This window comes from Bubalus bubalis, chromosome 9 (genome assembly GCF_019923935.1).
Source record: "Bubalus bubalis isolate 160015118507 breed Murrah chromosome 9, NDDB_SH_1, whole genome shotgun sequence".
In the NCBI taxonomy this organism is placed as follows: Eukaryota; Metazoa; Chordata; class Mammalia; order Artiodactyla; family Bovidae; genus Bubalus; species Bubalus bubalis.
Window position 1 is genome coordinate 48,142,205 of NC_059165.1, and position 17,675 is coordinate 48,159,879.

General features: G+C 45.2%; 1 protein-coding gene across 1 annotated transcript in view; it reads left to right on the plus strand.

Annotated features, from left to right (window-relative positions):
* The first annotated feature begins 3,122 nt into the window (after positions 1-3,122).
* Positions 3,123-17,675, plus strand: part of GLRA1 (glycine receptor alpha 1) — a 50,128-nt gene continuing 35,575 nt past the window's right edge. The window contains exons 1-3 of the mRNA XM_044948708.2: positions 3,123-3,220; positions 4,832-4,959; positions 9,672-9,739. Of these exons, the coding sequence (XP_044804643.2) occupies positions 3,123-3,220; positions 4,832-4,959; positions 9,672-9,739 (294 nt within the window). The remainder of the gene's footprint in view (positions 3,221-4,831; positions 4,960-9,671; positions 9,740-17,675) is intronic.

Below are 17,675 nucleotides of genomic sequence, written 5' to 3' on the forward strand. Positions count from 1 at the left end.
CCTTTGTCACACCAGAGTCACACAGAAGCCATGGGTCTGGTGCTAAATGGAGAAAAAGCTGGGACTGTGGTAAAGTAAGGCCACGGAAGGTGTTTGGCAGGACTTCCAAGTCATGCCGGGGCTACAGCTGAAAGCAGCAGTGAGACCAGGAGAAACTCCAGACTGACTCTCAACTGCCACACACACACACACACACACACACGGTAATGGAAAAGCAAGACAGTAGACTGAGTGCCGGCTGTGAACCAAGAACCATCTTTGACATTTTTCACCTGTGCTACCTCGGTGACTCCTTGTGCAACACTTCTTTTGGTGTATCAGGCAACTGCAGTTCAGAGAAGTTAGGTAATGTTCCCACAGTGACACAGCCAGTAAATGACTGAGACCGGATTGGTTCCAAATCATCTGTTCTTTTCACTCTTTATGAACCATTCTATACTACATGTGACAGTACATTTCAGTAACACACATACAATATATATACCGCACACGTACAGCCACAAAGGCATTTGACATTTTCACACCCTGTACCCCATGTCTACATACATGCCATGAAAGTGAAAGTTAAGTCGCTCAGTCATGTCCAACTCTTTGCGACCCCATGGACTATAGACCACCAGGTTCCTCCATCCATGGGATTCTCCAGGCAAGAATACTAGAGTGGGTTGCTATATGTACACACAAAAACACCCATACTAAATATCACTCTTAACAACACACTTTGACAGGAACACAGGTCTTCATATTTTTGTATATCCAAATCTATGTAACACAGTTCACTTCAGTTCAGTTGCTCAGTCGTGTCCAACTCTTTGCGACCCCATAGACTGCAGCATGCCAGGCCTCCCTGTCCATCACCAACTCCCGGAATTTACTCAAACTCATGTCCATTGAGTCAGTGATGCCATCCAACCATCTCAGCCTCTGTCATTCCCTTCTCCTCCTTCCTTCAACCATTCCCAGCATCAGGGTCTTTTCCAGTGAGTCAGTTCTTCACACCAGGTGGCGAAAGTATTGGAGTTTCAGCTTCAACATCAGTACTTCCAATGAATATTCAGGACTGATTTCCTTTAGGGTGGACTGGTTTGATCTCCTTGCAATCCAAGGGATTCTCAAGAGTCTTCTCCAACACCCAACACCACAATTCAGAATCATCAATTCTTTGGTGCTCAACCTTCTTTATAGTTCAACTCTCACATCCATACATGACTACTGGAAAAACCATAGCCTTGACTAGATGGACCTTTGTTGGCAAAGTAATGTCTCTGCTTTTAAATATGCTATCTAGGTTGGTCATAACTTTCCTTCCAAGGAGTAAGCATCTTTTAATTTCATGGCTGCAGTCACCATCTGCAGTGATTTTGGAGCCCCCAAAATAAAGTCTCTCACTGTTTTCACTTTATCCCATCTATCTGCCATGAAATGATGGGACTGGATGCCATGATCTTTGTTTTCTGAATGTTGAGCTTTAAGCCAACTTTTTCACTCTCCTCTTTCACTTTCATCAAGAGGCTCTTTAGTTCTTCTTCGCTTTCTGCCATAAGGGTGGTGTCATCTGCATATCTGAGGTTATTGATATTTCTCCCAGCAATCTTGATTTCAGCTTGTGTTTCATCCAGCCCAGTGTTTCTCTGTACAGAGTTTCTATGTAACACAATCCTCTCTATATCCACAAATGCCCTCATACACACCCTAGTCCCCACACATCCACCCATATCCATCCATTTATAAACAAAACATGCATATTCATCACACCTAGAAACCTACCCACATCACACAAACTCACAAACATCTATACTCACACTTGTAAAAACAGTATAATGCATTGTCCCTTATTCTTTCCATCAAAACAAGCCCTTTTCAGCCTAGATGTACATCAACAGATGAATGGATAAAGAAGCTGTGGTACACATATACAGTGGAATACTCAGCTCAGTTCAGTCGCTCTGTCGTGTCCGACTCTTTGCAACCCCATGAACTGCAGCACTCCAGGCCTCCCTATCTATCACCAACTCCCAGAGTTCACCCAAACCCATGTCCACTGAGTTGGTGATGCCATCCAACCATCTCATCCTCTGTCATCCCCTTCGTCTTCTGCCCTCAATCTTTCCCAGCATCAGGGTCTTTTCCAATGAGTCAGCTTTTCACATCAGGTGGCCAAAGTACTGGAGTTTCAGTTTCAACATCAGTCCTACCAATGAACACTCAAGACTGACCTCCTTTAGGATGGACTGGTTGGATCTTCTACTCAGCCATAAAAAGGAAAGCATTTGAATCCATTCTAATAAGGTAGAAGAAGCTAGAGCATATTAAACGGAGAGAAGTAAGTCAGAAAGAGAAATGTAAATATCGTATACTGACCCATATGTATGGAATCTAAAGAGATGGCACTGATGAATTTATTTTCAGGGCAGCAATGGAGAATCAGACATAGAGAACAGACTTATGTACATGGCGGGAGGAGAGGAGGGAGAAGGGGAGATGTATGGAGAGAGTACATAGAAATTTACAATACCATATATAAAATAGATAGCCAATGAGAATTTGCTGTGTGACTCAGGGAACTCAAACAGGGGCTCTGTAACAGGCTGAATAGTGGGATGGGAAGGGAGATGGGAGGGAGGCCCTGGAGGGAGGGGACATGGGTGTACCTATGGCTGATTCTTGCTGATGTATGACAGAAAACCACAAAATTCTGTAAAGCAATTATTCTTCAATTAAGAAATCTTTTAAAAAGAGCCCTTTAGGATATGAATAAGGAATCTTCAGATTACTAAGCATGAGTGCAACCATCCTAGAAAATTTTCTGAAACTTCAAAGGAATAACTGATTATTTTCACTATTTTTCATTAGTGAGTATAATAGTCTACTTATTTTAAAATTGCTAATCCATACATGAATATTTCTGAATACTTCCTACTAACCAAGATATTTGACTAATTAATTAAAATATTGTTTCATTCATTCGGCCATTATTGAGCACCAAGTAAGTGTGAGACATACCATGGTAGACACAGTAGAAGATTAAATAAACAGACAGTGAAGGCACCCCACCACAATTGCTGGTCTCGGAACACAAACACGAGTAACTTCCAACAAGTTAGCACAGTCATGACACCTGCATGACTGGAAAGGCCCCAGTGAGTGAGGGGACGTGGCAGGAGAAGGGACACAGAGGCAAGACGCTCCTGAAGCATCTGGTCCTAGAGAACGGGAAGACGTCGGTGCCACCAGGGCAACTTTGGGAGGGAAGCTTGGGAAGGAAGCTGCAGCATCTGGTTTGGAATGCACTTGAGGCATGGCTTGGCAGGACATCCAGATGGACATGTGCCCCAGGTTTCTGCAAATGAAGAAAGGGGGCCTGTGGGAAAAGACAGGGTGGAGACAGGGCTATGAGGGCCATTCATTAGAGGGAACCACTTAGACAGCGACAATGCTGACACCAGAAAAGGAGCCACGGCAAAGAACACAAGAGGCAGCGCAAATCCTTGGGGAGCACCACGTCCAGCTTGGCCAGGTGACAGAAGCTCTTGTTTTTTGCGACACCCACGTGCATCTCTACACACGCACCTCCGCCAGCATACAAGCCCCAGAGCACACACAGTGGGGCTGCAGCAGCTTCCAGCTATCTCCTGGATATAATCATTTCAGGTCAGGGAAGCTCAGTCACCCAAAGCAACAGAAATAATTGATCGTCAACCCTTCAGCTTCCAATCTTGACTGTTCTAGAAATGTGCATGCCTCAGAGAGTATGGCAGGGGAAGGGCCCCTGTTCTTAGACCTCAGATATTTGTACTACGTACTATGGTACAAAGGAACACCTAAAACTACTTTGCTGTAGGGGTAAGGTGACAGAAACAATGTGAAGCATCCCCAGTTTGATTTCAAATCCCCCACTTCTGGCTACATCCAGGCAAGTGACCCCTGATTTACCTGGAACCTACATCTCCTTCACTAGCTGTGTCTCAGTTTTTTGAAAGTGTTTTGAAACTTTTTTGAGAGTGTTTTTGAGAAAGCATTTTTGAAAGTGTTTTGAGAGAGTCCCATAAGTATAAGCATCTAAGTTTGTCAAAGGTTCTGAGAAGACCCAAGGTAAAGATGCCTGCTTCTATTTGTGTTCCCAAATGCATTTGACTTGGGCATCTTCTTTAAAAAAAAAAATTAGTAGCTCATTCTGAAGAGAAACTTTGGGGAAAGACTGGACTGTTGCTGTTGTTTAGTCACTCAGTCGTGCCTGACTCTTTTACAGCCCCATGGACTGTAACCTGCCAGGCTCCTGTGTCCATGGGATTTCCCAGGCAAGAATACTGGAGTGGGTAGCCATTTCCTCCTCCAGGGGATATTCCTGACCCAGGGATCAAACCCACATCTCCTGCATTGGCAGGAGGATCCTTTACCACCGAGCACCTAGGGAAGCCCAAAAAGGCTGGACTACTTGATCTCTAAGATTTCTTCTGGCTGCACTGTTCCATGGACCTCTGAAAGTACAGGCTCCCAAAACACAGGGCTGGGCCTCGTGGGAAGTTATCCCTTCAGTCTCCTCTCCCAGGGAAACCAGCAGTCAAGGGTGATTGCCCAAAACCTTAGAGATGCAGCCTTAAAAGAATCAGCAGTTTCTTAGCATCAATCAGACACTCTCGGCCACCTGCCAGGATCCCATGCAGGCTGATACCTGGGCTGGATAAACAAGGTAGCCTGGGCCTCACCTCATTAAGGACCCATATTACCTACTTCTCCAGTGGTTCTTAGAACTGGGCTGAGCAAGGCTGGGATCTGATCTCAGTGTGAGAAAAGCCCTCATTAACCATCTGCCTCCTCTCTCCTTTCTTAGTCTTGCTGCTTCCAAGGAGGCTGAAGCTGCTCGGTCTGCTTCCAAGCCCATGTCACCGTCCGATTTCCTGGATAAACTCATGGGGAGGACCTCTGGATACGACGCCAGGATCAGGCCCAATTTCAAAGGTAGATAAACTTGCCTTTCAGAGCCCCAGGGATCTGCTTTCCCAGATTGTGGCAGCAAGCCCACTGAATTGTATGCAGATGGTATGAATTCCATGACTCTTTTCTCTACCCCCAAGGCAGATACTATTAGTCTATTCACCAAGGCCAAACAAAGCCTCAGAGAGTACAACTCAACAGGATCTCTGGTTGCCTGCGTCAGTATGGGAACTAAACCCACTTGCTAGCTTTACTAATGGACAAGCAATGAACGCAGAATGTAGAGAAATGAGTTCAGGTTTCACTTTGGGTACAAACTTATTCTCTGAGATTAGATAAGCCTCTTCCTTTTTCTGGGTTTCAGTCTCCTGGCCTGGGCAGGGATGGAGCAGGCTATCTCTGTGGTTTTTACAGTCCTGGCGCTTCTTCCCTGTGTCCCAAAAGAGAGAAACAGAAGACATGAGCAAGTCCCCCACCTTGCTTCTCCCCCAAGCAGCTGTACTTTTATTTGTCTTAGATGAGAAGCTTCTAACTACAGTTCATCCACTGAAAGCTTCCCCTGGAATAACAAATAATTTTGGAACTCTCTCACCTAATAAGAGCCACAATTTCAAGTGCCTAGTAAGACAATAGGGAGTGGTAGAAATATGGAAAAAAATAGTGGTGCAGGCCCCTGGAAAGTAGGCAGCCCTTCCGTCCCCCCAGTCCCTGGTCACCCTACAGGACTGTGGGTCTTGTGCTGCCTGACCATCCAAAAGTCCAAGAAAAGCCACAAATCAAGATTTATGAGAAACTTCCTGAAACCTAACACATGTAAATACAAGCAAAACATGTTTGGGAGCCAGATATGCCCTATGGGTAGCCCATTTATTAACCACAAATGAAGTGATCTGAGAAGCTTCTTCTGGCTCACAGTCCTCTGAGCTCTTACGTCTTACAACAAGAGGGGCCAGTTCCTGTCATCCACTGATGCCTCAGGAAACTGTAACCACCTCTAACTGCTGGGTAGGTTTCTGAGGGGCCAGTTCCTATCATCCACTGATGCCTCAGGAAACTGTAACCATCCACTTCTAACTGCTGGGCAGGTTTCTGCATGCGCAGACTTGAGGACCTCCTTGGGAGCCTGTGCACCCTGACCTTCTTCCCAGCACCCCTGCAAAAATCTTATTTCAAAGACCCACAGCCAACCCCCTGATCAATCCTTGATTCCAGATGCCCTTCCTTGCTGTTCCTTTTGGCTCAAGTCCAAGACCAAACAAGAGATGTGACAGCTGCTAACAGCTTCCTAGTATCGGCTCCCTCAACCCCCCACCCTCCAAGTCCCCTTCTCAGAGCGCTCTGCAAATGGAAAACAGGCTGGGAGGTGCACTGAGGCTTGTTTGGGGGCCCAGTTCCCACAGCTGTTGATGTCGAGGTGTTCTTGCTCCCCAGCACCTCACTCCTGAGGCCATTCTCTTCCAGGATTGAACACCACCTTTCTTCCCTCAAAGACAGTGAGTCGGCACACAAGCCCTTCACCAGAATCACAGTCTCAAACACCCAGAGGGGCCCAGCAGGTACGGCGCACAACTGAAATAGGATGGGGGTAAGCAGAGAGAACCAGAAAGCACAGGCTCTGCTAAGAGCGGGCAGGTTCCCGCCAGGTAGGAAGCAGGCCCTGGGTGGCGTGCCTTCCCAGATGAGACTTAAGTCGGGGAGGTTATGTGAAATCTTCCAAGTTGGCAGCTAAACCGTATCGTTGGGAAATACCATTGGCCAAATCAAACACATCAGAGAAAACTGACCACCAGTTTGCATCTGCAGCTTCGCAGTTTTCAGCAATTCCGTCCCCCAGCGCCCCCTCGTGGGCTCCTTTAGAACTCCAGGCTGAGTAGAAGTGCCTTGGTCTTGTCCATCTGCTGAACATAGGGGCATCCGAGTTTCATGTGCTAGTTATCTTTTGTGCATATCACTGTACTTGGCACATAGAAGGGCCACAGTAAACCCATCATAAATGAACGCATGAGCAAATTCCCCTAAAAATATGCTGCTGCTACTGCATCCATGGGATTTTCTCTGCAGAACACAGTGGCAGTGAAAATCCTAACACTGAAGTAGAGAGCTCAAAAACTGGATTCTAACCCTCTCACTACTTACCTGATGTCTGTGACCCAGAGTAAATCACTTGACGCTTCTGGGCCTCTGTTTCTGCATCTGTGAAATGATCCAGGAGAACCAGGCCCTGCCAGCTTTGATATGCTGTATCTTCGCTAAGACTCTGTGTATCACAATGGCTCCCAGGATCAAGGGCACGGCCCAATGCAAACATACACACAAGACCAAAATTAAACTTTAATATTTAATGAAATATATACATTACACTGCTGCCAAAGGCAGCCAGATTGTAATTTTCTTGAGGATAATTTAATTTCAGATTTATTTCAATGAACCACACCTCCCCATGAGGTCCTTTTGGCTGGCGCCCTCTCGGACACATAAATCAGGATCTAATTTATATGGGAGTCACAGCACCAGATACTGGCAGGGCCTGGGTGGGAACTCTGTGCACATCATTTCAAGGCACAGGCAGTAACTCTTTGGGGCATCTTAATGGTATGAAGCTAAATGAAAAGAGAAACCTGGATCTGAGTCTAAATAAGGGGTGGGGGGGGAACCCTAATGGGCCTTTGTTCTGGTGAAAGTGACCAAGAAGGCAGATTTCTGCTCAGCATAAGGAAAAAATTTTTAGCAGGCAGAGCTATCCAACTATGGAAAGTGTTGCTCGAGACAAAATGAGTTCCCCACTGCTAGAGGTGATCAAGCACTCAGCCCTGAATGAGTAGCAGTGGTTCCTAAACCCAGCTCTGCATGAGGATCACTCAGGCCACTCATTAAACAATAAACTCTGGGCTAAATCCCTACAGATTTGGGTTCACTGGGTCTGGGGTTGGGCTGAGGAATCTGTAGTTTAACAAGTTCCCCAGGTGATTCTACGTCTGCACCTCAGTTTGAGAAACGGTTGGTTAAGTGATCCTTCAGAAACACTCCAGCCCTGCAATCCTATACAGTAACCATGTAATTCAACTGAGAGCTTCCATAAGGGAATTCCAAGCCCATGGAGCTGAGAATGACTGCCCAGATCAAAATCTACTCTCCCAAGTTGATGGGGAAGTTGCATTCCAGAAAAGGGAAGGGGCATGCCTCAGAGAAAAGAGCCAGTGAGAGTCTGGGGCTGTGTCTCAAACACAGGGATCCTGGCAAGCCCTTGGAAGGAAAGCCTGGATCCTCACAGCAGGACTGAGTCCCTTTCTATACCTTAGGATTTCTAAAAAGAAAAGAATTTTGGCTGAGTTTGGGTGAAATGCTTGGGCTAATTTTTCAAGATGAACAGAGAGGAGTGGGTATAAGAAAACTTGGATTCAAGTCCTGGCTCCACCACTTGCTGGGTACAGAAGCCCAGGTGAGCTACTAAAGTTCTCTGCTCTATTATGAAGCTGGGAATCTCATTGCTAGAGGGACCTAGCAACAATAATTTTGCCCTGCCTACCTCAGGACCTCTTGGGGATCAACCAGAAAGTGGACCTGGGAAAAATTCACAAATGGCATGTTGCCATTTTCAAGTGAAGGATTATAACCTATTATCCAAGTCTGAACCCCCTTTAAAATCAGCTCAAGGTCATCATCACCTTCACAAGGGCTTCCCTAATGCCTCGCTCTTCAGAACCTCTCTCACACCTGGACTCTTACTGCTTATATAACTTTTACCCACGGCCTCACATTCTTTCCTGGTTATTTTATGCTGGCCCTCTTGCCAGCATGAGTGGAAACCCAGTGCTTAAAATCCTGGATTTTGCCACATTATGATCTTGAGCATGCCCCTTCCTTTCTCTGAACCTCTCTCCAGAAGTATAGTCATTAAAACCACTAGCTTCAGAATTAGACCAATCTGAACTCAGGCTTGACCGTTTACTAGCTGTGTGGCTGTGGACAAACAGCCTCTCTGAGCCTGCTTCCACGTCTGTAAAATAATGGGAATAACCGTGTCTTCTCATGGAGCTACTGAGAGGATACAATGAGATAACATTAGTAACACTCTCAGCGCAACAGAAAACCCTGCTCAGTTAATGGTAACTAATTGTACAAAATTAAGAGACTGGGCTTCAATTGGACAGAGGTCCTGCTAGCAACAAGATTCCAAAGGGCAAATAATCCTCCTCTTCTTTCCTACCCTTGCAGTAGGATTCAAAAAGCTTGCTTGGAAAGTATTTACCAAAGACTTATGGACTTTCCTTGAGGTTCCCTCTAGATTCCTCAGCTGGTAATTCCCATCAACGCCCTTTCAGACAATCATTCTTGGTTCAGAAGTTTAAGGCAAGGAACTTGCTGTTTCTTGCAATTCCCAAGATGGCCTCCAAATGTTGTAGCTGTAAATACATTTCGGCCACAAATTAGAAGGCAGCCGGTGGGGTTTGGGGAAGGCATTTCAACCATATGGCAGGATGATGAATCATCTCATGTTAATGAAAGTACATCTCAGCCTCTGGTGTTCTGTACCTGGTGCTCACTTGGGGACCTGGGAATCTGGCATAATGATGTGGCTACGAGTCCCTGCTGCCCAAGAGTGGGGCGGAGGACAAGTAAGGGTCTCCTCCACCAAAGGGGATCTATCCCTAAATTCAGCATTTCATGAATGGGTCTTGTCTGGGGGATTTTTTTCATGGCCATGGAGCTAAGCAAGAATCTCTTTTAATTGGCAGGTCCCCCAGTGAATGTCAGCTGCAACATTTTCATCAACAGCTTCGGTTCCATTGCTGAGACAACTATGGTGAGTGAGTCAAAACACAGGCTGCTACTTACTGCCTGGGAGATCTCTCCCCCCGAAATATTTACCCTCTGTACTGGTCTTGCTCAAAGAGGTGGGAAATCTGGTGTTTTTCAGGGCTTCATGGGATTTGGACATTTTTACTGTCCTGTTCAATGTTTTGAGTGAAGACATATATCTGAAAATGGCCAAGGAGCTAGGGGGCTGGCATATGCTAAACACTCAGGATTACAAAAGCAAAATTCTATCAAGAGGTGAAAGTTTTAGATTAAAAGAAAATATAAAGACCTGCTTGTAAGTTTAAAATTCAGCTGTAGAATAGCAAAAGACGGGTTATACAAGCTGAGATGGGTATACTTGGTTGATTCTTCTATGTTTGTATATATTTAAAAATTCCCACAGTTAAAATTTTAAAATAAATCTGTTATAGTAGAAAAAATTCTAGAAGGAAAAACAACCAAAATGTTAATAGCAGTTATCCCTGAATCATCGTCTTATGGAGGATTTCATATCCTTCAGTACTTTTATATTTTTCTAATTTCTGCAAGGAGTAAATCTTATGTTAATAATTATAAACAAATGTAATCTACTTTAAAATATTTTTCTCAATGCTTGAAAACAAAAAATCAATTGTACTTGTTTTGAAGGGTGCAATAAAGCTTGTGAGAAAATAATTAAAGCGGCCTCAAATCAACTCTTTATGAGCAGAGTGAGAAGCAGTCAGTCAATCACCAAGTCCTATAGATGTTACTGCCTTCAAATCCCCTAAACCATCCATCCCTGGATGCCCACCTGCCTCTAGTCTAGCTCAGGCTGCCACGGTGCCTTGCTCACATTACTGCAAAGTGTCCCCAACTTGCCTCCTGACCCCTCCAATCTATTCTTCCTCACACTGTGGTCTTTCTAAGATACATACCTAACCACACCAGTCCCCTGCTTTAACACCTCCCCAGAGCCCCCTCACCTTCAGCATCAAGCTTGCAAGGCCCCTCTGATTCTGGTTGGCTGCATCTCTTCCCTCTCACTTCCCATTCTGGATGAATGGAATTGCTCAGCCTTCTCCACCTGGGAGGTGCTTGCTCTCTTGTTTCCAGCCTTCTCTTGATGCTGCAGAGGCCTCTGCTCAGGGCCCCCACTCCAGCTTCCTTTCCATTGCCAACCCTCCGATTCTCTTAACTCCCTGCTTAGGATGACCGCCACAGGAAGCCTTCACACTCTTAACACGCATGTACACGTGTGTAAGTTCATATGTGCACTTGACCTAATGCTAGGATGGGTTCCTTCTACCCGTTCTCATGACGTGTGCTGCAATCCCCATTGAACGCGCTGGCCGTGCATTCTCACTCTGTCACCGTCTGCCCATGTGTCCCTCCTCTCACTGGAATGTAGTTCAGTTCTCTGGGGGCCAGAATCTTGTCTCATTTCCTGTGGTAACCTCAGCACCTGGCACAGTGATTTAATAACAGGTATTCAGTAATTTTTTTTAAATAAGTAAGCCAAATCTGATATATTGTCTGTTGATTCAAACCATTATTTGGTCTGAAATATTTATGCCAATTAGATCTAACTTTTTAGTCCCAGATTGGCAAAAACTGCTGAGTTCTATATGTCATGGGGCAAATGATCCAAAATCTATCCTTTTGCGGAGAGGTCTGTTTTAATATGGTCAAATCAAGCAATCAAAGTCCCTAAAACTAACAGGCCTTTAATCTCCATGTGGAGATTGTCCCGCCTATAGACTAGAACAAGCATGGCTGCTTTTCACTGGACCTCCAGGTCCAAAAGCCAAGTCATTCCACCCTGTGAATGGATGCCTTCTCAGAGCTCCTAGTGAACCCCTCTGCTGTTCTTCTCCCTCCAGACCAGACACGCACGGACATCTGCATCATTCATAGTGCATGTGGCAAATGTTGAAACTTCCACTCTTCTTCCAAAATGGTAGTTATCAAACCAAGTAATGGTTTCCATATGACCCCGTTACGTAAGGAACTTGGTTATTTGAGACAGGTGTACGTGTCTGCACTCCAAGCCCACCCCTGCTTTCCTATTGCAGTCGCACAGAAATCTATTTCCTTATTACAGATTACTAATGGAGTGGTGGTTTGCCCTTGTTTTGCATGATGGTTAAAAGCTGAGGCTCTGAAGGAAACCTGGATTCACTCACTTTATGTAAGAGGCTGATTTGCTTTATCTTTAAGCCTCAACTTTGTTGTCTGTAAAATCCCAGGGGTGATTAATATCATACTACTTCACCAGGTAAATTTCTTTTGCCTCCTGAAGTTATTATGGATGTAAATTACAAACAGGAAAGTGTTTCTCAGAGTAAATGCTTTGTAAGTGCTCTTACTGTTTCCAATGACGATGATGGGAACGATGGGGGCAATGATGGGGGCTCTGGGCACTGAAGCCCCAAAGTCACCCCAGATTAGTTGTGTGATCCTGAGCAATTCCTTGAGTTCTCTGAGCCTTAGTTTTTCCTTCTCCAGTATATCCTGTCTACCTCTTCAGACTTTATTCCTGCTACATATGCTTTCTACAGAGACAGTATAGCAATCAGGACATAGTCTTTCATGCCCGGACAAAATTTGAGACTCAGCTCTGTGGACATGCACAAGGTAGCCTAAGTCAGCCTCCTCCTTCGTAGAGCAGGGGACCAAGAGCATCCACCTGGGACTGTTGTGAGGACTGGGAGATGAGGCATGGAAGTGCTGAGCACAGGGTCGGACACAAAGTACACACACAATGGATGGTAGTTATTATTTCAGATGCCACTTGTAATTTTCAACAGCTTTCACATTCGTTCTCTCATTTCATTCCTTCACCAAATACTTGCTCTGAAAACCACTCTATAAAGCAGACTTGGCAGACACAATACTCCCCAGCGTACAGCTGAGAAAATGGAGATTTGGAGACACCCCCATCCCAGAACTAGTTAGTGACTGAGCAGGAATTAGGGTCCAATTCTCACAACTGCCAGGAAACCATCCCCAAGAAAAAGACATGTAAAAAGGCAAAATAGTTGAAGAGCACAGACATGGGAAATTGAGGGACCCCAGGCCCACAAACACACTTAAGCAACAACCTAAGTGTTATCCAAAGTGGAAACCCAACCTCAAATCATGCCAGGCTCAGCATCGCTCAGGAGAAAATAGTACTGAAAATGGAGGTAACCAACGAGGGGAGGAGCCCAGAGAGATGGCTGCCTGGGGCAGAGATAAATAATGTTTAGACAGACCATGAAGGACTGGCAATGAGGTACTTCTTTGGGAATGGGCCACAGCTGACACAATGTTGTCTTTATTAAGTAAAGTTAATGCAAAGTAGAGTTGTCATTTTCTGGCTTCCACGTTCAGTAGTACTGTGATTTTTTTTTCCTATGGGGTCCTTAATTATCAATATGTGTTTAATATACATTGCAGATAATTCAGGAGAAAACCTAAAATCTCAAAGGTAGAAAAACTGCTAAGCAACTAAGTTAGTCTTTATTTTACTGAAAGGGAGTCCAATGTCTAGAGTGGTGACATCGACTGAGCAAGGTCACACAGCATGCACTGGGTGCGACAGAAACCCAGGTCCAGGCCTCCTTGCAATGGCCAAGAGCTCCACTCCCCTGCAGCTTCTTTCTCCCCTAGATCCCACCAACCAAACCCTCTGGATCACTTTCCCATTCAAACCTATTTCCTTGTCACTCAGAATATGCTTAGAAAACAAGATTGCATTCAAAAGCAAGACTACAGACTTGTATTAATATGGAACACAAAAAAGGGCAACAACCCCACGTTAAATGCTACTGTGTGTCAGGCGTTACGCAGAGCACTTCCATGTGTATCATCTTATTTACACCTCACAACAACCCCCATGAGGCAGGACATGTTATCTCCATTTTTGTTGTTTAGTCACTAAGTCATGTCCAACTCTGTGATCTCATAGTCTGTAGCACACCAGGCTACTCTGTCCTCCACTATCTCCTGGAGTTTGCGCAAATTCATGTCCATTGAGTTGGCCATGCTATCTAACCATCTGATATTCTGCTGCCCCCCTTTCCTCCTGCCCTCAATCTTTCCCAGCATTAGGGTCTTTTCCAATGGGTCAACTCTTCACATCAGGTGGCCAAATTATTGGCGCTTCAGCATCAATCCTTTCAATAAATATTCAGGGTTGATTTCCTTAGGATTGACTGGTTTGATCTTCTTGTAGTCCAAGGGACTCTCCAGAGTCTTCTCCAGCACCACAACTCAAAAGCATCAATTCTTTGGCACTCAGCCTTCTTTATGGTTCAACTGTCACATCCATATATGAGTACTGGAAAAATTATAGCTTTGACTCTATGGACCTTTGTTGACAAAGTGATGTCTCTGCTTTGTAACATGCTGTCTAGGTTTGCCATAGTTTTCTTTCCAGAGCAAGTATTTTTTAATTTAATGACTGCAGTCAACCATCTGCAGTGATTCTGGAGCCCAACAAAATAAAATCTGTCACTGCTTCTACTTTTTCCCCTTCTGTTTGCCATGAAGTGATGGCACCAGATGCTATGATCCTAGTTTTTTGAATTTTGAGTTTTGAGCCAGCTTTTTAACTCTCCTCTTTCACCTTCATCAAGATGCTCTTTAGTTACTCTTCACTTTATGCCATTAGAGTGGTATCATCTGCGTATCTGAAAATGTTCGTCGCTCAGTTGTGCCTGACTCTTTGCAACCCTGTGGGCTGTAGCCTGCCAGGGAAGAATACTGGAGTGGGTAGCCATTTCCTTCTCTAGGGGATCTTCCTGACCCAGGGATCAAACCCAGGTCTCCTGCATTGCAGGCAGATTCTTTACCACTTGAGCCACTGGGGAAGCCCATATCTACATAGCTGAGGTTGTTGATATTTCTCCCACCAACCTTGATTCCAGCTTGGGATTCATCCAGCCTGGCATTTCACATGATGTACTTGGCACAGAAGTTAAATAAGTAGGGTGACAATATATAGCCGTGACATACCCCTTTCCCAATTTTGAACCAGTCTGTTGTTCCATGTCTGGTTCTACAGATTTCTCAGGAGGCAGATAAGGTTGTCTGGTATTCCCATCTCTTTAAGAATTTTTCACAGTTTGTTGTGATCCACACAATCAAAGGCTTTAGTGTAATCAATAAAGCAGATGTTTTTCTGGAATTCCCTTGTTTTCTCTATGAGCCAACAAATGTTGGAAATTTGATCTCTGCCTCCTCTGCCTTTTCTAAATCCACTTGTACATCTGGAAGTTCTCAGTTCATGTATTGCTGAAGACTAGCTGGAAGGATTTTGAGCATAATCTTGCTAGCATGTGAAATGAGTGCAATTGTGCGGTAGTTTGAACATTCTTTGACATTGCCCTTCTTTGGGATTAGAATGAAAATTGACCTTTTCCAGTCCTGTAGCCACTGCTGAGTTTTACAGATAAGAAAACTTAGGCTCACAAAGGTTAGGTCCCTTGCATAAGGACACACAGCTAATCGGTGGCAGAAGTAGGAATTGAAGTCAGATATCACCCCAAACCCCATGTTCTCCTGAGCCAAATATAAACACTTAATGTCCAGATATTTGGGATTATCCAGCCCTTGCTTTTTTTTTTTTTTTTTTTTTTTCATCATAAGGAAGTCAGAGCTGAAAGGGAACTTCACTGAACAGACATGCCCAGCCCCCCATACTTCCAGCCCAGGGCTCCGCCTCACCAACCACACAATGAGCTGGTCGTGTACCCTGGGTCTGTGGTAATATGGTCACAGTCCAATGTCAGAAACTTTCCAGGCTGTGTCTGTTCTCTAAGAGCAGCAGGAGTGCAGAGCAGCTCTATAACCAGCTGGAGTCCCCAGGCCTGACTGTCTGCCTCCCAGGGCCCAGCTTTATTCACCAGAGCTGAGAGTAGGCAGGCAGCCAGCAAAGCAACAGGGGTCTCCATCCATTCCTGACGGGGATAGCACTGAGGCTAGCTGACCTTCATTCAACCTTTGGAGTGATTCTGAATCCGTGCAAAAAGACGAAAGTAGAAGTTGGGACAGGAAAGTAGGAAGGAGAAAGGGAAGGAGGGCTGCTGGTCTACAGCAGTACCTCCAGCACTCTATAAGACAAAAATGTGGACCTAGGACCTCAACGGGACCAGCCAGCTTGTGTGACCACACATGCTTACGTGGGCGCATCAGTGTGTGCTCTGCAGCATCTATATGTCATTGGAGGATGTGCACGCATGTGTATATTGTGGGGCCATATGTTTGTGCAAATGCACACATAGGCCTGTGCCTGTGTACCTGTGCACACTAGTTTGAATATATTTAGACAGGTAGTGTTAGTCCCTCAGTCGTGTCTGACTCTTTTCGACACCATGGACTGTAGCCTGCCAGGCTCCTCTGTCGATAGAATTCTCCAGGCAAGAATACTGGAGGGGGGTTGCCATTTCTTTCTCCAGGGGATCTTCCTGACCCAGGGATCGAACCCAGGTCTCCTGCATTACAGGCAGATTCTTTACTGTCTGAGCCACCAAGAAAGCCCATATAGACAGGTAACCTCAGAGAGAAAAGTGTCTGATCACGTATGGATATGAACATAAGTAGGTATACTTCTATGGTTACAATCGCACATGTGAATGTGTGTAATGGGGATGTGCATGTATCTGCATGTACCTTTAAGAATATGTGAACGTGGTTAAGAGTGAAAACACATGAAGGGTATTATTTTCAGTTATGTAACTGTGTGCGGATATTTGTGAATATTGATGCATGCATTTAAGTATGTATCAGCATTTGAGCCATCCCTCAAATATGAATTCTGTGTGCCTGCATGTGAGAATGTATGTACATACAAAAAGATGTGAGTACATGAAAGAATATTTAAATGTGTATCAGCGTGTGGGTATGACTACACAGAGTGCAGGTGTGCATGTGAGTGTGCACACATGGGGACACATGGACAGCTGGAATTCATGTGGAACTCAGTGTCAACAGACGTGAGAGAGAGGCAGAACGTGCGAGCGTGGCTACTGACATCCTTTGGGCACGAATCCCGGCATTTCCACGATAAGCATGTGTGCTCCAGCCTCTCTTGCCAAGGGTTGGGCTAGCCTGGCATAGAGACAGGCACACTGTGGCCAGGACCCCTGGTGATAGGTGACAACCGAGCCAACTAGAGCCCACGTCCCTGGCCTTATTTGTAGATATTAGGGGAGAATTGGACAGAGCCCTGAACCAGGAAACAAGAGACGAGTGTTTGAGCTCTAGCTCTGCCACTGTCTAATACCACTGAGACTCACTTCTCCCTTGACACCTGGCCCTAGGAATGGAGTGTAGGAATACACAAGAAATGGATATGAGAGTCCTTTATGAATGCTACAGAAATGTAACAGACTATTAACTACTAAAATAATCAGCCACAGTCACCAATACATAAACCTAAGGGTTTTTTTCCCCCTTCTGTTCCCTATTTATTCATTGTTTCCACCCCCATTTTTAAGGTCCTATACTGAATGTCGGAGAAGGCAATGGCACCCCACTCCAGTACTCTTGCCTGGAAAATCCCATGGACGGAGGGGCCTGGTGGGCTGCAGTCCATGGGGTCGCTAGGAGTTGGACACGACTGAGCGACTTCACTTTATTTTTTCACTTTCATGCATTGGAGAAGGAAATGGCAACCCACTCCAGTGTTCTTGCCTGGAGAATCCCAGGGACGGGGGAGCCTGGTGGGCTGCCGTCTTTGGGGTCACACAGAGTCAAACACGACTGAAGCGACTTAGCAGCAGCAGCAGCAGCATACTGAATGTACTGAAGGCAACATTACATAGGCTCAAGGGATATAGATCAGCTTTACTCACATTAGGCTAGGCTTTCCTGTACCAACAACCACCACCCAAACCCTAGAGTCTTAAAACCACAAAGACTGATATATCCCTCTTCTAAAGCCTGCCACAGATCTGGGGGACCCTCCAGGACTA